Here is a 25479-nt window from a genome sequence, read left to right on the forward strand (position 1 = left end):
ATGACAAAAAGGCGCCCTTATCACCGTTATCGTTATTTCTTTCTGTCGTCCTAAATGGTCGTGTTTTCGCGGGCGAAAAGAAACGACAGTTTAACTAGACAAAATAAACGAAATGACGACGAAAACATAATCTTTTCGTGGACAAGAAGACGACACGTTGCAAGAAATCAGACACCTTACTTATCAGACCCTTTAATACTGGTTGTGGTATTTGATCTAGGACTGTCGAACTGACCGTGACCGAGGCAAAAACGATTGTCAAAGGCAAAATGACAAAGCCAAATAATAATTTGCCAATATGGAATCTCCTAATTAATGAATATTTTATTTATTAACTTTATAATATTTAGTATTAGGAAAAGTATCTATATGCAACTAAAACACTTATGAGGATATATCTATAGTTATTGTTTGTACAGGATGTTTCTATTGTGATAAAAGATTTTTCTCAGAAAGTCTTGTCTTGAATTATCATCATTTGTACACTGTGCACTTCTTTACCCCCAAAAAAAGCATCAAAAGAATTAAACATTTGTCTTCAATGGTTGGAGCACAAGAAAAACAAGAATGCTTCTGACAGCACGAGCGGTAAATTCGATAAAAAATACCATTAATTTCCCACTGCACACATAATTTTTGAAGGAAAATATATGATGCGTTATAAATAAAAAAAAATAAGTTAGACATGTAATAGAGACTTACTCTAAGCCCTCTTTACACAAGGGAAACAATCTGTTTATATAGTGAAATAGTTGAGTGAACACCGTTTGTTAATCCTGATCATGTCCATGTTATATCAGTGCAATGGAAAAGTAACCTATCTATGTTAAATGCTACGTGGCAATTATGCATGCTTTTTCACTGCTTAAGAGGTAAAAAGTGCATAGTTTGCATGAGCTACTATGTCAATAGCCACCTAAGCCTACCATAAAGTCTTAGCGGAGTTGTCTCCTTTTTTCCAAATATTTTACCTGGGATCATTTTTTTCAGCTCAGATAACTTTTTTCAGAAAAAATATTTTAATATTTTTTTAGTCTACGTACTTTGAGGAAGTTAACTACACATTATCTAAAATAGATAGTTCCTACTTGGAGTTTGTATTTTTAGTTCCACTGCCTGCATGTATACTCAGTTTGTTACTAATCTAATTAAGAGTTGCTCAGATATGTTTAGGTGTAAGTCAGGACTGCTTAGTACTTACAATCCGGCACCCTCATTGACTTAATAATATGGTATGCACTCTTTATATGTAAATTTAGACATGCATAAACAACGCGTACGCACGCACATATGAAGACACATAGAGCTTTTGTCTACTTTTTTGAGTACTGATTTAAACACCAAAAGTGCAATAATTCATTAAAGGCTTATAATGCCTTTTTTAAAATGTGTCTGCATGAGTGCGTGCGTGTACGTGTGTACGTGTAGACATGTCTGAAAATCCATGTTTTATATTCGTTCTTTTTGAAAGAATAAATCAGACTTCCTATGGCAGTTATTTGCTACGAAGAATCATAACCACCTCCGAACATCACCAACCAAATCATAACACCGAATATACTGCAGCATTTCATTCGTTGACTATGCTCTCAAAACATGTTGTAGGAACAAATTGAAATGTGAATGTGAATCATTGATATATTGACGGCGGCTATTTGCCAAAAAAACTTATATATGTTCGAAAACACTAGAATGCAATAAGTTAACAGGAAGCAAATAGTCGGTCGCTGCAAGGGAAATTGTGTATGTCTGTAATCGTTGTTCAATCGGGCATCGAATTTTCATTTGCTGTAATATAAGAAAAATACTTAAGATTTGCTTACCTGTGACTGTGTTTTCATACTAGATCCATCATAACCGGAAATGTCGGCCGCTCAATCCAGGGGTCGTGGGTTCGAGCCTCACTGGGGTCACGACCATGACTTCTCGTATGACACCAGTACTGGTTTTTCCGGGAAGCGGACTCGAGAGTGGTTCCAATAAGCTTGAAGCTTTCATCACAATCGTGCTAAAATTAATCAGTATAAACTAACCGGAAACCAAAGCAGAAGCATTTCTTAGACTAGATAACCGACTGGGTATAATTCTGGAGATTATAGGGCGTGATTACGTCATCGCCTTGATCAATATTGTCTTCCTCCTATCTTGTGGCTGAATAGCCAACAACTGTTTTTTATATCAAAGTTTCTTTTTAGTCTAAATGGTAGTGACCATTTTTATAGACAAGAAAGCTTTTTATTTTTTATTTTAAAACTTGACATATTTAAGTATCAGGAAACAGTCATAAGTAGATCTAGTTGCTTTTTGGTATCGGAAGCCTCCCCTGAATTTATAATTTTACCCTCCTCTACCTTATAAAGAGGCAACTCTCATTGATCGCGGCCGATATTGAATAGGTAAAGTATATGCGCGCTGGGGAAAATATTTCATGATGGACCTGTGAATTCTTTACTTATGGGTGAAACAGGTCTCTTAAGCGTAAATACGACTAGCTTCTACTGATCATAAAACATACCGTACGATTTGTTGTGAATTAACTGTTGTTGTACTTTTAGTAGTTCAACCGCCACCCTTGTTTAAGAGCAACATTAAAAAAAACACGTTTTTTCATCCTCAAGTAATAAGTAAGTAGACTCGCCCAGTTTAATCAATCTAGACGCATAATCTAACTCTATACATAGAGCGCCTACTTCCTACCGATTTACATTCGGAACATTTTCGGGCTTTATCGTATGTTTAACATGGGATTTTTGAACCGTCCAAAGATGTTGGAAATGTTTGTCTCATTGTTTTTTTTTTTAATAAAACTGTTACTGCTTTCATTGTCTACCACTTTTTTCCACACTTGCCTGAAAAAACAGTAATGAGTTTGTACACTGTTCAGACAACTGTGCTCTGTTGAAATTTAACCAAACACAAGTTTACCTGCATAAACAGAAAGCATGATATGTCACCATGCGCGGATCCAGAGGGGGGTGGGGACCGGGGGTCCGGACCCCCCACTGGAAAATCTTTAAAGAAGGAAAGAAGACAAGAAGGAAAGAAAATGTTTTCCGAAAAAGGCAACATTAGGACTGCATGTAAAGTATATGCGGCTGCTGCTACATACGACCCCGACATAATTCATATTATTTATCTAAGAGTAACTAAAAATTTTACCTTCAAGAAAGCTTGATTTTATCATTTTCCCAAATTTAACAGGTAAGTCCATAAAACTGTCATAGAATGCAAAAATTGAAGTGCTAAATTTCAAAATTTCCAGCGGGGGGGGGGGGGGGAGAGGGCGCAGGGGATCGGACCCATTGAGAAAATTGGCTGTATCCGTGCATGGTCACTATACCTATCCAGTACTGGACATTATGGTAAACGCTTCTTTCCTGCACAAATGACAATTTCGCAACTTCTGTCCGGCTTGTACAAATTTCTGGCCGCGATAAACCATTTGATTTGTTTTCTTTTGTTACTGCCGTCTGATATTCATATTGATAGCACAAGTAGGAAGCACTAAGTTTTATTACAACGAACACGAATTAACTAATATGACGCACAGTCATGCTGGGAACCATGCAGCAGTCTATATTTAGCAAACCCATTGTGCTAATTTTGCCCTTATATTTCGTAATGCCTGATCCATTTGATTGAATAGATATCATTGACCAATCAATGGAGTCTGGATATTTTCCTTGATTTCGTTTCTCCACTACATTTGAAGTAATGATATGGGTTGGATAATTCAATTTTGACCCATTAAAGGATGTTATCAGAATGGTAAGCAAAAATATTTACTTTTACTCTACTATTTCTAACATAGTCGAAATTCATTGCCTAATTATTTCCTAAAGTCTACGTTGTTGGTTTGGAGCCTGTGCGGTTCTTTTCAGTGAGTAATTCGATTTTTTCTTATTAACTCATAGTTCCGTATAATTTGTTATGTACTGTTCTGTTAACTTAATCGCTAATTTCGTATCATTTACAATTTTGTCAAATACACCCGCTTCACCTGGATGATTTTGTGTACTGGTTTATGAAGATCTATCATCAATTTCTGACTAAAGGTAATAATCCATTTAAATTATGCAAAATAATTGAAATGGATCTTCTAAAACATGAATTTTATCAGAAAAAAATCTAGCAATCTATAATCGTATTTATAAGTGTTTACCACATACATAGATGATATTATATGGTGTGAATGTGGCATTGGGTATAAATATAAGTTGCACATTTTAGTTCTGTTTATTATTTTGGGTGATTCTTGCACATAATAAATGCATTTTATTTTACTGTGATCCTTTGTATAAGAATATATACAGTGCTACAGTTTTTCACTGAACTCAATCGTAATGTTTTGACCGGGTAGTCAGGTATTCGGACTGACTTCGCCCAGCAACGGTATAAAAATACAGTAATGTTTTATCCGATAAGTGCATGTGTGGGTTTAATGTTTGATTTTTTTTTCAACATTTTTTAGTCTTATAAATGACGGTGTATACTTGTAGCAGTGAGCACAATGCCCAACGTTATAGTATTGCGTCATTGGAATACCACACCCAGTCACATACTGACACCTGAAATACCACACCCGGTCACATTCTGACACCTGGAATACCACACCCAGTCAAATACTGACACCTGAAATACCACACCCAGTCACATACTGACACCTGGAATACCACACCCAGTCACATACTGACACCTGAAATACCACACCAAGTCACATACTGACACCTGGAATACCACACCCAGTCACATACTGACACCTGAAATACCACACCCAGTCACATACTGACACCTAAAATACCAGACCAGGTCACATACTGACACCTGAAATACCACATCCAGTCACATACTGACACCTGAGATACCACACCCAGTCACATACTGACACCTGAAATACCACACCAAGTCACATACTGACACCTGAAATACCACACCCAGTCACATACTGACACCTGAAATACCACACCCAGTCACATACTGACACCTGGAATACCACACCCAGTCACATACTGACACCTGAAATATAACACCCAGTCACATACTGACACCTGGAATACCACAACCAGTCACATATTGACACCTGGAATACCACAACCAGTCACATACTGACACCTGGAATACCACACCCAGTCACATACTGACACCTGGAATACCACACCCAGTCACATACTGACACCTGGAATACCACACCCAGTCACATACTGACACCAGGAATACCACAACCAGTCACATACTGACACCTGGCTGACCAATGCTAGAACTATCCTCTTAATGCTGAACGCTAAACAAGGAAACTGCCTGTACAATTTTTTACGTCTTTGATATGACGCGGCCAGGAAGCGAACTCAAGTCTTTACCCACTCGGCGCAATCGCTCTACCACAATTTCGTCCCACGGACACTTGGGGGTCAGGACACCCCTCCCCACCTTCCTCCGTCCATGCTGTAGCGTTATAACACGTACTTAGCGTAGGTGTCGATCATAAAACGGGCTTTATAACAATTTTCAGCGTGTTTTCAAATGCACCTTTTTAGCCATCAAAACGCTCAAAATGAAAAAGTACACAATGAAAAAAGATCTTGAAACGTATCAAGTAAAGCTATGTACCAAAAAGGCTACAACTCTAGTGTAGACAACTGTAGCAGGAGTAGCTTAATTGTGTATATGATATCACTATATAAAGGAAATAAGTAGCCTACTAATAAACATGATTACAAGGAGAGCGGTGGTCCAGTGGATAAGGTATCGGCCGCTCAATCCAGGGGTCGAGGGTTCGAGCCCCACTTGGGTCATGACCATGACTTCTCATATGACAAAAGTACTGGTTTTTCCAGGAAAGCAGACTCGAGAGTGGTTCAAATAAGCTTGAAGCTTTCATCACAGTCGAGCTAAAATTAATCAGTATAAACTAATATACATGATTATGTTACAGCATGTATACGTTATAAACATATGCCTATCTGTAATGATATAAGTTTTATAGTTCTGTTTTGCTATTAGACACTTGTGATTTAGACTAAGTGGTGTGTGAACACCTAGGACGATCGGCTTTTTATATTACGTGCGGTAGGAAAACATGCGTAACGATGATAAGTTCTGGCTAGAATTATGCCTTAACTATGCGGTGGGAATATAGGTTTGTTCGGCCGTCCATCTGTTCATCCACATATCGCTACAACAACCGTCATCAAACTTTAAAGGGATGTCATTCAACATTAAATTGCCCTACGAGTTTTATCTCATGTGAGCTAAAGTGCTCAATATGACCTATTGTCGTAGCACTGTATCCGTTGTCCGTCTTCGTCCGTCATCGTTCGTCGTTCACAATTTAACTATTAACAAACTAAATGATGCAAATTTTAGTTCAGTCGTAACGAAACTTAGTCAGAATGTTTGTGGCTGATTTTAGATTAGTCAAGCTTAAGCTCAAGCAATAAATAACATAGGTCCAAAACTAGAAACTTGTTACACACTAGACTTCAATTTGTTTCTATCTACAATAGACTTGATATTTATATATATATATATATATATATATATATATATATATATATATATATACATGCAGACTCGATCTGCATTCTTTTATTGATATTAGTATAGTTGATTTGTTGTAAATAATAGAATTTGGGTCATTTATGGCTGAATTGGTTTACTTTTGATGATAGCTGGATCCAAACATCGCACATTATGTTATATACAATTGTAAAAGAGAACCAACCTCATGTTTTATTGCAAAAAAATAAATACATGTTTATGAAATTCAAATAAACACATGCATTATTTTAACATAGATTAATGAATGTTTGAAAAGCATGTTAAGTAATATACACATTGAAATCAGAAGCAAAAGGGCTAGGCCACAAGTTATTCCAACATTAACGACGGCCCTTCCCAAAGAGTAGGTTAAAGTAACAGATGGATCTATAATTTAGTATAAACATATGTTGTTATACAGAGAATGTGGCGAATGATGATACAAAATAAGAAAAAAATCGATGTCTAGTTCACTTAAGAAAGACAAAAGATGAAGAAATCTTGTGAAGATATTATTTTGATAGAGTTTTAGAGTTTATTCATTCATGCATTGGACCATAGGTCCCTGAGCATACATGCAAACATAAATATATATTTACAAATAGTTACATTGTCAAGTATCAGTTAATTGAATATGATGTAAATATCAGTAGCACATCAATATTAGGAACTGTAATATTATATCATATACATAATAATTCATATATTATGTATCATGTATACAGCGTGAGGAAAGAGAGGTTTTCTATCAATTAAAATAATAACAATATTGATTTCTAATGTCAAAAGCTTTATGTACATACATCGCTAAGTTCTTATTAATATTAACATTTTCTGCAGTCATTAATTCAATAAATCTTGGTATATTTGGTCTTGACCAGTAATATTTCTTGATCTATTTTTTTCTCAAATCATTATAAAGTGAGCATTCTAAAATGAAATGAAATTCATCTTCTAAGCTATTACAATAGTGACATTTTCTTTCATTATAAGGGATTGGAACTGGTTTATGCCATCTGCCTGTTTCAATTTCTAGTCTGTGAGATGAAACTCGTAATACCACACCCGCTCACCCTCGAAGCTGTACGTTTTATTTTTGTTAAAGCTGTTATTAGCTCCATCAGTATCAGTAAAAGAATACGTGCCAGACAATTTACTAGAGTTTGTCGCGGTCATGTTTTCTAGATGTTGGTTGTAAGTATTTCAGAATTATACCAGGGTTGGTCACGTGGGGGAACGGTTACATATTTATAGGGGACGTTTGGGTAAATTTCGAAGTAGTCGAATTAATGTCTTCACTGCGTAAGAAAGACCAGTCAGTGTTACGTATGGATTCGTTTAAAACTCGAGTCGTAATTAGCATTACTATAATTCCAGACACGTCTTTTGTAAGATGCGTTGGTAAAAGTTAAAAGTGAACGATAAATGTGTTATATGTGAAAGCCGTTAGCATTTCGCTAGAAAGATCGTTTGGATGGTATATTTTATTTTCGGGAAAAGCGGGTGTATGGTAAAACCAGAGATGATGACTATGACATGTAAATAGTACAAATACTAAATTTTGGTACATTTTTTCTTTATGTACGATTGTGTGTGTGCAATTAGAAACCAAAAATGAATTGGGCGCATAATGATAATAAAGATATACGATATTGAGAGCCGCAGAAATCTCAAATGAAATAGCCCTATAGCCGAACTGTATGGAGCTAGGTCATTCACCTGTTAGGTAACAGATAGATGAAAATAACGAAAAAGAGAACGGCCAAAGGGCAATGCATGTAACAGTAAACTAACAACGGGCAACACACGAGACTGATGGGACTTGAGATGCTTAGGACCTGGAAAAACGTTAACGAAAACAAAAATAAAATGTACAGCGTTAACATTATGTGAAGAGAGAGAAAATGCTAAAATATGCCTGACAAAAACAGGAAGCCTTAATACAATAGGCGCCAAAAATCTTCTACTTGCTATTCAATTTACTTACTATAACAACCTTTTAGGACTATCAGAAAGCATGTATATTTTAGAATAACAAATTTAAATTCGTGTTTCGATTGCTGATAGAAAATTCTACATTGCATTACAACTTTAGCACAAATAGAGAAAAACAGACAAAGATGGGGATAGCTGTTATAACAGCAACAACAAAAAGAGTATAGAGAATCGAGTATCTGGTCATTTCTTTATCAAAATGACTCGTTGTAACATCGTGAAAAAAAAAAGAAACTTGTCAAAGCCGAATATTTCAAACACACAGTAAAGAAGAATTTACAATGTCTGTATAAAATAAGAAAGATCACAACTCTTTTATGCAAAGTTATTACAACATTATATGAGTGCATACAAGTTACACCATGCTTTAATACATTATACAGAAAATATTCCCGACGTCTTTGACAAAATTATAATAAGACATTTTCAGGAATAAATTTATGTTTGAACACATATATGTTTTATGAATCAGAGTTTTATTTCTATATTCTTTCTCTGTTTATTTTGAAATTAAATTGAAATTAACAATTAGCGAAGGGATTTATTACTCAACTCTGCACGAGGAGAGGTAAGACGTGTAGTAATTTCAGTATGCCTCGTTATAGGATAACCTTACATTTCGTTAAGAGACCTTTAGAGGATTTTCACTAATATTATAAACAGTGCTCTTAAAATAAATTATTAAGTGTATAAAGTTAACAGCGTTTTTGAATATCCACTGACCATTTCACGAAAGGAATAAAAGAATACAGGAAAGAAAGAAAAACAATATTCCTCTGCTACCTGTAACATATGGACTTAAAACACAGGTGAGAGAAATCACTAGACTGTAGCGCGGATACATTCAATATTTTATACAGGTAATATTTTGATTTTTGATACAGAGCTTTTGATGCAGAACATCAAGCCGCCGGAGAACTGAATTTATTGTGCATTTCACGGAGTGCAACACGAAATATTTATATATCTTTTATGCTAGTCTGACGATGAAAGGCTGCAAAACTTCGCATCAATTACTAAAAAACCCTCTTACCATCTTGATATTTTTCTTTGTTTACAAATTCTACGCACCAGCAGCCTCACAAATAAGAATGGAAATGAACGGAAATCTACGATGGCATATTTTTTTCAAATTTTCAAACAATAAATGCAAAAGATTTCTTGTAATCGAAACATTTTGACAATGAAAGGCCCATAATTTGACAATTATGTAAAAAGATATCATTGTAGTGGAAAATTTCCTACCGAAATCTTCTGGCATACATGACGATGTTACAGACCTACAAGGCCACCAATCAATTTCATTTAATTACGTTTAACCATGTATTAACAATGTTTGAAAGTCTTGTTTTGTTCAAATTAAATAGTAATCCAATTTCGTAGTCATCTTTGTTCTGACGCAATTTCTGGTCACATGGCTTCAGTTTGTACTTCTTATTAAGACACTGGCCTCTAGATCGTTCGAAAACAGAAAAAAAGAAGATTTTTGAGATATCTGAAACTTAACTACTGGCAGACTGTATGTTACGGAAACACATAAGAATTAGTTGTTTTTACTACTTTTTACGATGAAAATCGAAAAGCGTTTGTAACGCTTTGTTCGAGATGAATTACCTCGATTATAAATATTTATATTTAACGCGCACTGAACACTAAATCCTCTATAGTGGTATTGGTTACGACAGCGGAAAACGTTTTAAATGCAAAACGCGGCGGTCCAGGTTCGATTCGTAGCGCGGTCATATTTTTCTCTTGATTTGGCATTTTTAGAATAGTTTAGAAAGAAAAACTCATATTCTAATTTTCATAATGTGACCAAAGAATGATAATATTTTAGCCAAAACTGGAGGTCATGCATTTAAACTGCAAACGCATTCTTTTGTCTAAAAATTAATTGAAATTATTTATAATCAATCAGGAATATTTTTGTAAATAAGTGTCAGGATTAAATATCAAGAATACTAATACATTAATGACTCTAAGACTAAATATATTTTATCAAATTATTCTATAATGCATTGATTCAGAAAAAGTGTGATTACTTTTAGTCTTCTTTTAAATGACTATAGCAAACAACATCATGTTTTGATGGAGCCCATAATTTGCCCCCATTTCTTCACCTTTCTTCACAGTTACCCTCAATTTGTCTTTTAATGTCTTGTCCTTTGGAAAATTGAATCCTCAAAACCCATTACAAAGTGGTACACAACAATAATTAACCGTATTGTTTCTCGGAAATAAGAGTGAAAACGTTACCGATACATGATCCATAAACTGTTAACAGAATTACTTCTACAACAAAAATAAGATCCATTTATTCTATACACACTTCACAGTCATACTTTTCCATTGAAAGTGTACTGTAAATAATACCTCAGGCATGCAACACTTTAGACGAATACCTCTTATTTGACAGGGGCAGTGAAGAGATAACTCTATCCAGATTAACTTTAATGATATGCATATAGGCACAAGTTCTTTTCCTATTTTCCTAAAAAGCTATCTTTTAAAGTGATAAAAATCTTATGCAATTTCCAGCTTTTTATTGCTTTATGTAAGCCTTTCATTAACTGCCTTATTTTTCTTTTATTTACAGTATCAGTTTTGATTGTCACGTTTTAATAACTTCTCCTACCAGATGAAGAATCCTAAAGCGTATCAAATATACTCGCCAGTTTGTTTCTACCGGCGACTCATAAACATATTGGTCTATCGATGATGTATGAAGGTGTTCACATCAAGAGTCACATTCTAGCACAATAACACTGACAGCTGTCTAAATTGTTGTGAATGGTCTGCCTTCCCTGATGGCACTGATCGTGTCAATAAATTTAATCACGCGTCCTGTGGTCTTACCATTGAGTTGCACATGAACTCTGCAGCCCGCGATCCAAGTTCTATAAGTTTGTCGCATTTCAGTCTCCAGGCTTAGTAACCCAGGTACTCGCGATGAGGTGTCAGATTCTCTTGTACAAACAGGCCACCAGGTAGACTCGTCCTTGACTTGTATACATTGTCATAGAATTCGTGAATTTGATTACAACTTTGCATTTTACTGTCAACTGGGGTTTTCCTTTACGACGACATTTGTCAATGTCAGAACTTTTACTATCAATTTTGGCTTTTCTAACAAACTCTAAAATTTTGGTTTCGATTGGTTCGTCGTATGTATCCGTATCACCAGTAAGGTTTGAAATGTCTAGGCACATTCCCATTCTCCTTTCATACTGCGCAAAGCTCATCGTTATCTAGAATTCACCCTAGCCTCCTCTGTATTTAAAACAGCAATTTCATCCCTAAGAGACTGATTTTCCTGACGCGCAATATCATGAATGTCACAGCGAAGTTTTGATATGCATTTCTCTTTCAGTGCCTGTTTTTATTATCTTCTTCCAGGGCCATTATCACTCAAAGGCACCGCTCTCCCATGTATTTACCTGTTTATTACATGTTTACCTATAATATAGTAAGAAATGCTTTTTGTGTCATTTTTATGGGCACTTGCATCTTTTGGCACAATAAATTTCAGCTTTTCAGTTTCTATATTATTTGTATAAGAGTCTATTTACTGTATAAAATCAAATACCTGGATAGTTGTAATTTCTTGCTTATTGCATAATTTAGGGATAAAAATACGTTATTTCACGAAGAATACACGATGTTACGCTCAAGATGATAAAATGAAACGGAAATATTCGCTGTTTTACCTCCATGAAACGCCATGACGTCATTTCTGTTTACGGACGTTAATTTCCCGCGCTAACGCCAGGGCCATTATCGATAATGGCCCCGGGGCTTATTATGATAATGTGATAATGCATGACACAATGCGATAATGGGAGAATTTTCAGCACAAATGTGTTACTATCTATAGGTACTCATGTAATAAGTTACGTATATTGTCCTGTGTGTTGTTGGTGTTTCTCTCCATCCTCCACACCACCCATTTACATTTACGCCCCCTCTCTTTTACCTATACACTGTATTTTGACTACCTGCTTTCCTTGGGTGATGCGATCCCCCATTCTGTTTGTTTGTTTTGCTTTACATTGCTGTGCGTGTGTGCGTGTGTTGCACGTCGTTTTCGGTGTAGGGAGACTGCATTTTTGGAGCGTTGTTTTCCTGTTGAATATCAACCTTGCTTTTTCCACTTCCTCAAGCACCCATCCTTTTAACTACCCTTTACCCTGTCTGTAGTTTACATAGAACTGAAATGAACTTCTTGTTAGATTTTTTAAACACCCTGTCTTCTATATTTTTCCATTACAATTTCTTTTTGTTGCGGGCCTACATTGCTATGCATGGCTCTCTGGCTGTGTTAAGGGTGTTCAGTGTTTTCGGGATCTACCCTTATGAAAGCTGGTTGTAATGTCTATCTCTATAAATTCTAGTCTGGGATTGAAAATTGGTTCGCGAATTTGTATCACGGAAAACCATTGTTAACAATCTACAGATAATATTTTCTACTGGATCTTACAAAACCGGACAGAATGCTCGCCTTTATCAAATGTAAGCTAACTTTGACCTGGGTCAAAGCACCAGGTCACTAACCTAAATAATAGAAAAGCCTTGTTAACACTGGAGACTAAACTGTTTATCTAATCTGTATGAAACATAGTCATAAAGTTTCTATTAATCAAGTCAAGGTAAAATTTCAGTTTTATTCATCTGCCGTTAAAAGGTAGGTCAGTAAATTAAGTCAAAGGAAACATTCTGAATACCATATAGTTTACATGAAACTTAGTCAAAACATTTCTTTTCATATATTGTAGATCAACTTTAAACTATGGTTACTTGGGATACAAAGCTAGGTCACTCTGTAATATCATGAAAAAAATAACACTCTTAAAGGTCTGTTTTTTTACCTGATCTTCATTAACATTGGTCAGAAAGTTTGTCTTTGGATACAATCTGGGTAAGGTCTAAACCTCGGTTATCGGGCCAATAACTGGGTCACTAGGTTGCATCATTCAAAACATTTTAGCACTATAGAGGCAATATTTTCTATTTGATCTATATGTAATTTAGTCAGAATATTTGTATGCATGAAGTCTAAATCAGTTTACACATTGCGTAATCTTGGAATTAAAGCTAGGACACTGTGTCAGATCATAGAAAGACTTTCTTATATGTAACCACACAGAGACCTGCATTTGACCCAGTTCCAAACTCGCCCGACAAACATTCTGACAAAGTCGAAATACGAAATATACGATGCGGTCTGGATTGTGATCTGTCGAGTGTTTAAAGCGAATTTGTTTTCGTCGGACGACGACAATGGACATAGGTCGTTCACATTAGGTCACCTTGTCCATTTTGTCTCAGATGCACAACTTCTTTTGTTGAAATAACATTTCAGAAAAGTATAATGGCGGTAGGTCAAATACTTTAGACGATATGTGTAACAGAAATTTTCAATAACGGGCGGAGAGACTAAAAAGCCATATCTAAATCCCCTACCGCAAAGTGGTGACATAATAAAACCAGACCTTATCACATTGTGGGCATGCTTTCATACCGCGCATAATATAACTAAATTATGCTGAGATGGTCCCCTTGAAAAATTGATCGACCTAAATGTCCACAATCTACTTTGTCTTAAAGGCGTTCGATACAGTTTCTGTATATGAGATGGGCGAAATATTTACCAATAACAGAATTTCTTCAAACTTAGGATATTGAAAGACAAACATCTAAGAAACAAAGATATGCAATCAAAGCCATTGGTCACCAATGTTTACAAAAAGAGTTATCTGCCCTTGAAAACGGCATGTTTGGGGAATCTATTTCTCCCATCTTGTATATAGAAACTGTAGCGAACGCCTAATTCGTAAACGTCTGATACAGTTAATTGGATGAATGTTTATAGGATGCATGATGCATAAGATATTGTAAGTTTTATACACATACAGGTGTAAAAGTTAAATGGTAGAGTGAACTTTTATTACATTAGTCTATATTGCTTCTACTTTGAATTTCACCAAAAATGTGTTAAAAACCTTTTATGTACATACGCATGTAAAACAGTTTTGACTGTAGCTTAATGCCACATATATTGTCTGTGGGGCTAAATGATAGATATATAATGTTTTTATTAGTTAAGAAATAACAAATCTTTTTTTTTCATTTTATTAGTGAATAACATATTGACAGGTGTTAGGATACGTTATAATTAAATAACATTAATGTGAAACAAAATAACCTATATGATGTCTGTGCAGCTTAATGGTTCATAACGTGTCAGAACTGGAAAGAAATACGTGTTTATGCAAAACATATATATACGTATAAATATATTTTGATTTTCCACCTTAATGGTACCATGAACGTCCTTTTTGAACTGGATTATATAGATATATCTATATTATTTCTATATTATACCAGATTTATATAGCGCCCTTTTCACGATAAACATGCTCAAAGGCGCTTCATATATAGCAAACGCAGCCACACAGGGCGCGAAATTTACAGACACAGAGCGATCTAACCAGAGGGACAGAGTGAGATAGATAGAAAGAAATCTTTTAGATAAAGGCCTGTCCGGCTGTCTTAATCTAGCCTAGCCTCTCAAAAGCCCCCTAGACAAAAGGCCCCGTTCTAGAAATGGTTATGGTGTTGTTTTATTTTTTGTTGTTTTTTTTTTTTCAAGGTGGACAAAAGCCCCCTGATCAGCTTGGAAGAGTGGACAAAAGCCCCCCTGGTATATTTTTAAGGGTGGACAAAAGCCCACTGGTGTTTTTTTTTTTAGTGGACAAAAGCACCTTCATTATAATATAGTTTTTATTTCACAGTATATACATAACATAAATGCACATTATGAAGAACAATCATAATAGACTTCTTCCTAATAGAGCAATATGTCCCATATAAACATAAAATATGAAGTACAAAGCTTTAATGAACCAAGATCATAATACCACACAATTAGCACAACATGGTAATCCATTTCCATGAACGAAATCAATGTTTACCGCTGTTAAAATGGAACTCGGTGAAGTTTTTATGTACGCTAATTATAGAACTGCGTCAGGTCATGCATATTAATAAAAGTATACCAGTAACATACAATAAAAAAACGTACAATATGGAATTTTTTCTGCCTATTCATATTTACTTGTGAAATACAAGTCGACTTTTTACAGAATTTATATAGGTATGTAATAAATGCTAATAAGTTGTCATAACTGGAAAACATGATTTATTTGCCTCGGTAGTGAAAGAAATTGAAAATACTAGTAATGTTTAGTATAATGCTCAATGTCAGTGATGGTGATACTTCCAAAACAAAACTGGAAGCTAGAAACATAATTGGAGCAAGAAGCTGCTCAGTTTGAATAAACATTTTACATCAAATTGAAGTGGAAAAATTGATGTATAGATCTACTCTCATAACTGCTAAAACATTTGAAATATATATATATATATATATATATTTTTTTTTTTAAATTATCCATTGAAAATAGCTTTTCTATACTATCTATTACTCAATTTTTTATCAGTCCGGAAACCAATATTAATTATCGGGTTATTTTTTCAGGGGGAGGATGGGGGCACAACCTATTATGAAATTCCTGACGTTTGGGATGTTTAATCATATACTACGAATTAAGTACAAAAAATATGAAGTACTAGAACGATTACACATAATAATCTTCATCCATTATACAATGTCTGTTGGTAATGACTTCATTTGTATTCTTTGCAGGAAAATGACGCTTCTGTTGCTAATAGTTTGGTTTCCTTGTGTCGTTGCCAAGACAAATATTATCCTTTTTATTGCCGATGACCTTGGTTATGGTGACATTGGGTGTTATGGCAATCACTCCGTTAGAACGCCGAATATTGACAGCATAGCTAGCGACGGAATCAAAATGACTCAGCATTTAGCGGCAGCAAGCTTATGTACACCAAGCAGGTCGGCGCTACTTACTGGTAGATACCCAGTTCGCACAGGTAAATACTAAATTTAACAGTAACTTGTCTAATTTAATGATATCTGATACACATAAAAGTCAGTCATGTGCTATGTGCACTCTAAGGCGACTGCAGTTATTTAAATCAGATTTATGTGTTACTTGCAGCAGGGGTTGGCCCTATCTCTCTATTCTCTACATTTTTCTAATGACCTAATGCTAGAAATGTTAATCTATATGTAAATATACAGCCCCAGTATTTTCTTAAACTACCCCACCCCCAACATTAAAATAACAAAAATATATTCCATTGTTTTAGCACGTAATGTTGAAATTCAATTTTTCTCCTGACCCAGTTATAACGTGCTAACTAATACGCTGTAAATATTTACGACCCGGCTTACATACTGTACATATTGGACAGTTTTTGTCTTTAAAATATATTCTTTACAAATAAGGAATCCAATCCTTGTGACATTTTTGGTGGGGGAGAAAGTCTGTGATTTCTCCGTGTAATTCTCTCTCCTTATGTCCGATGCTGTGAATCCACCGAAGCTGCTCGATTATTGGTTTAAGAAACGGAAATTATTTTAGGGTGTTGGTCCTGTGCAAACTGTCTCATCCAATCTTTGAACCGGTAGTATTATTCATGAAATAGTTACTGATAATTTTTGCTTAAATCTACAGGAATGGCTTCACCGGTCATGATGAGAGTAATAGCATGGGCGTCCTCGAGCTGTGGGCTTCCGTCATCGGAAATTACTTTTGCTGAACAAACTAAGAAAGCTGGGTATATGAATGGACTGTTCGGTAAAATGTTCTAAATACTAACACTTTTATAATTTCTTAGTTCAAAACATTGGACTGCTAAGAAAATACAATACAAATATTATTCTTTTAAACATATTACATATTTATCTAAGATTTCAAAGTAAATGATCAAAACACAGAAATATTTGTGAAACCAATAATATATTTACCAACAATCTAACTGTCTTTTACATGTTCTAACATACTCTCCCGTATGACTGGATACTCTAAATATTTTCAAAACGTTGTCCCCGTTTAAAACTGAAGAATGATAACCATTTGCTGAAAAAATACGTTCCACCTAGTTATGTGAAATTTCAGCGTTTAACTGTTAATAAGTTCACCCCTTATGCAGTCCTTTTCCGGAATTAAGTGTACGTATATATCAGTAATTTACACTTGATTTATAGAGTAATATACATGTTTTACATGCTTTTCTACTTCATGTTAAACAAACCTTTGTTTCTATGATTTGGTGTTGTTTCATTGTTTCCTCAAAATATGGGGCTAGCCGTTAAGAATTTATGTATTTGTGTCTGTTGTAAAAGTAAAGATTTTTCTCCAAACAATAGAAACCTGATATACGTTTATTGTGTACTGTATTGAAAAAAAAACCTTTCCAAGATTTTTCTACTGTGCGAATTTCGTAGCAATTACTGTGGCACATCAAATTCTAATCGATTGTTTTTTATTGTTGTCTTGGCTAGTTTTATGTCTACAGTAATTTATGCAGCTGGACTTTGAATAATGCTTAAATCTCATTTGAATCTCACTGTCGAGCCCGCTTTGTAAAACATAATCGATAGGCTCAGCTTTTTCAGTATAGATAATTAAGATACTAACAAATAATTTGATCATTTTCAGGTAAGTGGCATCTAGGTATTCACAAGCAAAGGCTCGGTGACTTTGAACATCATCCGTTAAAGCAAGGCTTTGATTACTTTTATGGACCTATTTATTCTAACTTGGGCGATTTTGGGGGCGAAAGTAGAATAATAACAGGACTGATGCCTGGCTGGTATGGGAAATTGTTTTCAATATGGGCTGTAACCGCTGTTGCTCTTTTGTGTTTATTCAGAGAAGATTATTTTGGTGCAATTCCTTTTATAGTTTTTATATTAATTTGGTCTGTACCCTTGGCACTAGTGTACCTGCTGTTTGAAAATTTCACCCTTTTGAACAGTTTCGTTTACAGAAATTATGATCTTGTTGAGCAACCAGTTAGATTTGCGGGATTAAGTCAACGTCTAGTAAATGAAGGCCTGGATTTTATTCAAAACGCCACCAATTCGGGTAAACCGTTTTTACTTGTTATGTCCTGGGTACATACACACACATTTTTGACGACATCGAAACAATTTGAGGGACGGAGCAAGTTCGGTCGATATGGAGAAGCTTTGGAAGAGCTTGACTGGTCAGTCGGACAGATTCTAAAATCAGTTAAAGAATTTGGAATAGATGACAATACGCTGGTTTACTTTACCTCGGATCATGGAGGTCACCTGGAGGAAGGTACTGAGGGCGGTTTTAACGGAATACTAAAAGGTAATAAATTCTGTACTAATTATGTATACATTGCTGGTTTGTAGTATAAGACACGATAAGAAACTGACCCATGCATTTTAAATACAAGTTTTACTTAAAGGTAGTATTAAAATGGGTTTCTTGTAAAAATGTAATCAACGAGAATCTACAATGTAACAGCTGTTGCGCAGAAAGGCCTTATATTCTTTGTTCATCACAGTATAACTGATTCCAGTGCGCTCTTGTTTGTATGGAGAGCAATTAGTAATGGCATGACCCAGTATGGTGATCAATGACAACTGTATGAGACATATTAATTTGACATTTCAATACAGTATGTGCCTATTCAATAAACGTGAACTGAAAAAAAAATTATAATGTTTCTAAACATTCATGTATCTAAACAGTTATGTACATAGTCTGAAAATGCATTAATGTGAATATTCTAACAACTTTAAAAATTGTCTTTTACAGAAACTGATGTGTCGCGTTCTTCATGTATAAAACCGTTTCCGCTCAATATATTAAGAACGTCATAACCAACTATGATCCTTTCTCTAGCTTGGTATGCACATTGTTCGTAAGCAGTGAATGATTCCTATAAATTTTGAGGATATAGAGTGTAAGATCAAAGTTAAAGTGACTATTTAATTCAATGGTGGCACTGACTTTTGGTGCAAATACAGTTTTCGCTTAAAAATAACACTTTGACCTAAAACCCTGTAACTAGAAACGTGAGTGGTTTATGAATAATTCCTATTGAGTTTAAGGTCATAGTGTCAGAGTTCAAGGTCAGCGCGACTTAAATTCGTCATGGAACCCTTTTGATTCTGAGGTTTCTTAGTCAAAAGTCAAGGCTACTGTCATGCTAGGTGACCAGACTGATATATTATATGAAGGTCAATCCGTTTGTTTGCAGTTAAGTATTCGCTGAATATCTTCAGTTTATCAGAATGCGATAGCCTATGAGACTCAGATTTAATAGACACTACGCTTCTTTTGTTGCATAACGAATTTTTTTATTTTGGACTATACGAAAATACTTTACGGATCTATCGCAGATTCAGCTTTAGTTGTTTTAGAGTTCTTATCGGAACTACTGGTGATTTAAGCTGATTGTTTGAGACTTAATAATCATTTACAGATTGTTTGCGTCTTCTGAAAAAGAATAAAAATATAATTATACATTGAGCTTCTAAAAGCCCTTTATTTAAACAAGTGAATGTAGTATTGCCATGCAATACTCCCAAATTATCTCAACCGCAGTGATGTATGATGTATATATACAAGAGCAATACCTGCGGGTGCCATCACTCGTCTGCAAGTGCTGGACAATATGTAAGAAAAGAGTTATAGTTTAGATTTTCTTAGTACAAAAAGGGTCATAATTCTGACAAAATACAGGTTAGAACTTTGGTTCTTGGCCTACATAGTGCCAAAAAGTAATAAAACCCCTTGTCGGATGACTGAGTTATGGACTAGACAGGAGAAAACCCCTACTTAACTTCAAAGAGTGAAATTGACCTTTGAGCTAGGGATCTGAGTGTTAAGCATGACACGTCCTCTCATTATAGGCAACAATTGTGTCAAGTAATATAAAAATCCCTTGATGGATGAAAAAGTTATGAACCGGAGAGGAAAAACCTTAATGACATTCGACCCCTTTGAGTTATGGGTATTGGTTTGCACAAGCCACGTCGTCTTATTATGAGGAAACACTTATGTTAAGTAATATTAAACTCCCATAGTGCATGAGAGTGACAGGAAGAAAACCTTATTGACATTTGACCTCCCAAGTGTGATATTGACCTTGAGCTAGGGGTATTGCTGTTCTGCATGATATATTGTCTTATTATGAGGAACATTTGTGTTAACTTATATTAAAATCCCTTCATGGATTGCTGAGTTACATACCGGACAGAAAATAGGTCATGTTGAAATTTGACGTCCAAGAGTGTCCTTGACCTGTAAGCTAGGGGTCCGGGTTTTGTGCACAACATGACCTCTTATCATAGGAAAACATTATGCCACGAAATATCAAAATCGCTACATGGATGACAGAGTTATGGACCAGACTGAAAGAACCCTATAGACCTCCAAGTGTTACCTTGACTTTAAGCTAAGGGTCTTGGTTGTGCGCATGACACGCCGTCTGATTATGGTAAATTTTCATGCCAAATAATATTGTAATTCCTTAATTGATGGCAGAGTTCTATACCGGACACGAAACAGACCCTGTTCATACCATGTTAACCTTTTACCGCCAATGGTGACCATGACCTTTAAAGTAGAGGTCGGTCTGAACGTTGTGCATGACACTATGTTTTATTATGGGGGATATTTATGCCAAGTAATAATGAGTTACAGACCGGACAGGAAAACAATCCTTTGGCCTATAATTGTGACCTTGACCTTTGAGCTAGGGGTCTAGGTTTTGCAAATGACACGTTGTCTCATCATAAAAGCATTTGTACCAAGTAATATTAAAATCTCTTGATAAATGACATAGTTATAGACTGGACACGAACTGCGGACGGACGGACAGAATGACAGATGGATGGACGGACGTTTAAAGTGGCTACTCTTTTGTTCGCTCTATTGTTCCTTTAGCCACGCAAAAGAAAAATAGGTACATACTGTGAAATCATTTAATTTCGTCGGCACGAAATTTCGTGGTTTTAACCAAAACGGCTGTTTCGTGGGGACGTAAAGTCGTGGACTTTCAATTTCGGATCAGGTCGAACGGCTATAGTGTCTTTTTTTTTTGCGACTTTGTGTACAATTAAAAATTATAGTGGGCAAAATTTGTTCGTTGGGACTTAAATTCGTGGTTGAGCTCATCCACAAAATCCACGAAAATTAATCCCCCACGAATAATAATGATTTCACAGTAAACGCTTGAATGAATGACATCAAAGAAAACGTACAGTTACGTATTGTTCCTATAGCCACCTAATTATGCAAATGTAAACAGGAACAGACGGACAGACGGAATAGCACAATCCTATAGTCCCTGAAACTATTTTTTAGCAAGTAGGGAAACTAATTTAGTCCGCTCCTTACGCGTTACACTTGTCTTGTGTTATGTTATGTTTGGCCTGCATGAGTTGACATTTTCCGGTGTTGTCCTGCTCTTCTCTTACTACCAACTCGAAATTCTTCTATAATTTACAGACAAGCTAGTTTAAACATTGTATACCTGTTGGTTTCTTGCTTCCAGGCGGAAAATCTCACGGTGCCTCAGATGGCGCAATTCGTGTTCCAGGACTGATCAAATGGCCACGAGTTCTAGAGAAAGGAAAAGTCACAGATGAACCTACTTCACTGATGGATATCTATAATTTGGTATCGTCGGTTGCCGGGGTCAGTTTACCTGCAGACAGACATATTGATGGTAGAGATATTTTACCTTTGCTCAAAGGAGGCGTTTTGGTATCCCCGCACGACTTCTTATTTCACTATTGTGGTAACATATTACATGCAGCAAGATATCGGCCACGTGACGGTAAGTTACACCTGATATTTTTTCTTCATTTTGAGAACGCTGCCAACACCAATGAAATTTGGAAAATGCTTACGAAATGGGTCGTCATTCAAAAAAGTCGAAAGTTATATTTGAGTCTATGAAGATGTGCTTATGAATAGAATAGTTTTATTATGCAATAAACCTGACAAGATTCATGAGCATAGCATCATATACAATTCATAATCTAAAACATGGTATGTCAAGATGACAAAAAGTACAAATTTGATACAAAGTTTCACTGTCTACATAAATTGTTAAAACGGGATAGACAGCATGTATTACATCAAATAGTGTTTGGAATAGTTGATTTAACATAGGTTAGTGTTAATATGCATTTATATTGTACAAAAATAGAAAGCTGAAAATTAAGACGACAGCTACATGTGTATCACAAGTGTACGTCTACATACCTTTAGACCCTGTTTGTATTATTTCTTACTTCAAAGGCTTTGTATATATAAATGGATAAATTACGTACATCAGTGATATTATCACTTTTAAGTAACTGTAAAAACTTGAAAAAGCTAGGATGGCGCCAGAAATAATTTCTAATATACTGTTTTCGGAGGCTTAAAAAATCCTGGCATTCTATAACGAAATGATATTCGTCCTCGAGTGTATTACACCTTGTACATTTACGGTCGTCATAAGGGATACTTTCTGGTTTTCTCCATCTGCCTGTTTCCACTGCAGGTCTATGAGAGGCTAGTCTTAATCTAATCAGTGCAAACCGAAATTTTTTTATAGTATAATATTCAGATATTCATTAAATTTGAAGTCAAATATATTTCTATAAAATATAGCTCTACTCGATTCATGTAAACGTGTTCTTAAGTCTTGTACGTATATGTCCTTAATACGTCGTTTCAACTGACGCAGAAATATGTTGACATCCCCTACTCCCTGTGAAAGCCAGATATCATAATAACCTAACCTTGATAATATATGTTTAACCTGTGAAACCCAATTTATTTTCCCTGGATTTAACTCGACATAACTTTTTAAACAATTAGCACTGCGCTTTATTGGGGCTGATTATAAAATTTAAAAATCTGCAAAATTATACTGAACTGCTAAAACAGTTTCCTCTACAGTAAATATAATTAATTTTCGCTTCGGATAAAGTAATGATTCAATGTCTAAAGATTGTGTGCAAGCGCACTTTGAAACAATTCAGTCATGTCCTGGATATTTTGTTTGTTCGTTGTTTAAACAGACACTTGTCATTAATATGACATATCTATTGATTAGAACAGCAAAGTGTACTTTTACGATAAAACATCCGTTTAATGTTAGAATATATTTGAAAAATGTTGTTGTTATTTGAAGCTATTCAGAACAAGTGTTGTTATCTAAAATGTTACGTTTTGTATTTCTGACACAGGAATAAAGACGTGGAAATTGGTGACCCGTGAACCTGACTACATTCCTGGAACAACCGTGTGTCAATTTACATGCAACTGCAACACTGACGTCTTGGCAACGCCAAAACTTTACGACATTACCGTAGACCCAGGAGAAACTACCCCAATAGACAGCCATTCTAAAAATTACAAAGAAATAACGCCAATTATTCTTAAAGCGATGGGAATCCATAAAAATTCTATAGAGCCAGCAGAGACTGAGTTCACATTGAGAAAATTGGCGCCAAACTTAACATGGCAGCCATGTTGTAATGGAACATTTCCTTTTAATTGCTACTGTACTGATCCAAAATATCCGGAATGAAAATGTTACTTTTAATTCGTTATATTATAGTGCATGACTAATACTCCAGATATATCATACCCAAACTTCATATTTGAAAATAAAAGCAGTTACTACACAGTATCCATGTAAACATAAATCATGTTTGTTTGCATTGACAGTACTGGGTCAGGTTGTTGACGAAGCTTTTCTGCGATTTGGTCTATTGAACTTGCTTTTCACATCAAATAATCGGGCTTCAAACTTGACAAAGATTTTATGCAGAAAAAATCATTCTGACAAAATTTTAGGATAAACACACAAAAATGTTGCCTTTAGGGTTTTCACAATGTCTCTATATTATTTGATACAGTAACCTTGTTTTTACCCCAGAGTACCCATTTCAGAACATGACCTAGATTTTACCAAAGAACATATGACCCGGTTTTATATAGATAAGGTAAAAATTGTGGTCTCGAGAGTGTAAAGAACATTTGTTTACAATTTAACACAGTTTTTGATCCCAGATAAGTTTCAAACTTACCTAGATTTTATATAAAGACAAGTATTGACCATATATATATAGTTCAGGTATGATATGGTCTCAAGATTGTTAACAAACATTTTCAATGCTCTGATATGGTGACCTATTTTTTAAATCCTAGATAACAGATAGATATTCTATCTACGTCTCATATAGATGAAGTAGAAAAATATTGTTTTGGTACTGTCTGCGCCTGAACATAGTGACCTAGGTTTTGAGCCCAAATAACCGAGTTTCAAACTTGAACTAGCTTTTATGTAATTGAAAATATTTTTTTATAAATACAAATATCTGACTTAATTTCATGCAGAAAAGCTGGCATCTAGTGTGTTCAGAATATTTTTCTATGATTAAACCTGTTGACCCACCTGTTAACCCCACATGTCAAAATTCCAAACCTTACGTAGATTCGATTAATACACACATACAAACATCATGTCTATGTTTCGTATATAACAGGTAGACAATTTGCCTGTAAATTATTAACAAGGCCTTTTCTATTACTTGACTTAGTGACCTAGTTTTGAATCTAGATAACACGGTTTCAAAAGTAATCTTTATTTACTAAACTACATATTCTAACCAGGTTTCATAAAGATCCAGAGAAAGATATGACCTGCGGAGTTGTAACAATGTTTTTCTATTATACAACATCGTGACCTAGTTTTTGATCTACATTTTATAAAGTCAAATGTTCTAACCAGGTTTCATAAAGATCGAACAGAACTCATGGCCTATAATTTGCTATGCCTTTACCTTATGGCATTATTTTCTTACTCTAGATAATCCAAATTCAAAGTTGGTCTATATTTCATAAAGACAAACATTCTGACCCGGTCTCATAAAGATCCAGTAGAATCTAGAATGTGTTCTTTGATGCCCAAAATATGTGATGTTAGAGCATCCAAAAGTCACAGACTGGGCAGGAAAAATATCTTTGACAC

General features: G+C 35.2%; 1 protein-coding gene across 3 annotated transcripts; it reads left to right on the plus strand.

Annotated features, from left to right (window-relative positions):
* Positions 1-3608: 3608 nt before the first annotated feature.
* Positions 3609-24135, plus strand: LOC123545065 (steryl-sulfatase-like). Of its 3 annotated transcripts, none has more exons than XM_053538833.1 (6): positions 3609-3768; positions 16238-16485; positions 17133-17255; positions 18120-18800; positions 22000-22284; positions 23690-24135. In XM_053538833.1, the coding sequence occupies exons 1-6, from the start codon at positions 3755-3757 to the stop codon at positions 24031-24033; spliced, it is 1695 nt and encodes a 564-aa protein (XP_053394808.1). In that variant the 5' UTR covers positions 3609-3754; the 3' UTR covers positions 24034-24135. The 3 variants fall into 3 exon arrangements, with proteins under 3 accessions (XP_053394808.1, XP_045187270.2, XP_045187271.2); XM_045331335.2 differs by lacking the exon at positions 3609-3768 and adding an exon at positions 9108-9341; XM_045331336.2 differs by lacking the exon at positions 3609-3768 and adding an exon at positions 9109-9392.
* The last annotated feature ends 1344 nt before the right edge of the window (positions 24136-25479 follow it).

This window comes from Mercenaria mercenaria, chromosome 1 (genome assembly GCF_021730395.1).
Source record: "Mercenaria mercenaria strain notata chromosome 1, MADL_Memer_1, whole genome shotgun sequence".
NCBI lineage: Eukaryota > Metazoa > Mollusca > Bivalvia > Venerida > Veneridae > Mercenaria > Mercenaria mercenaria.

Coding starts and splice junctions, on each gene's coding strand:
- LOC123545065 (XM_045331335.2), top strand. Junction 16,486..17,132: donor TAGATACCCAGTTCGCACAG/GTAAATACTAAA, acceptor TTAAATCTACAG/GAATGGCTTCACCGGTCATG. Junction 22,285..23,689: donor AAGATATCGGCCACGTGACG/GTAAGTTACACC, acceptor TTTCTGACACAG/GAATAAAGACGTGGAAATTG.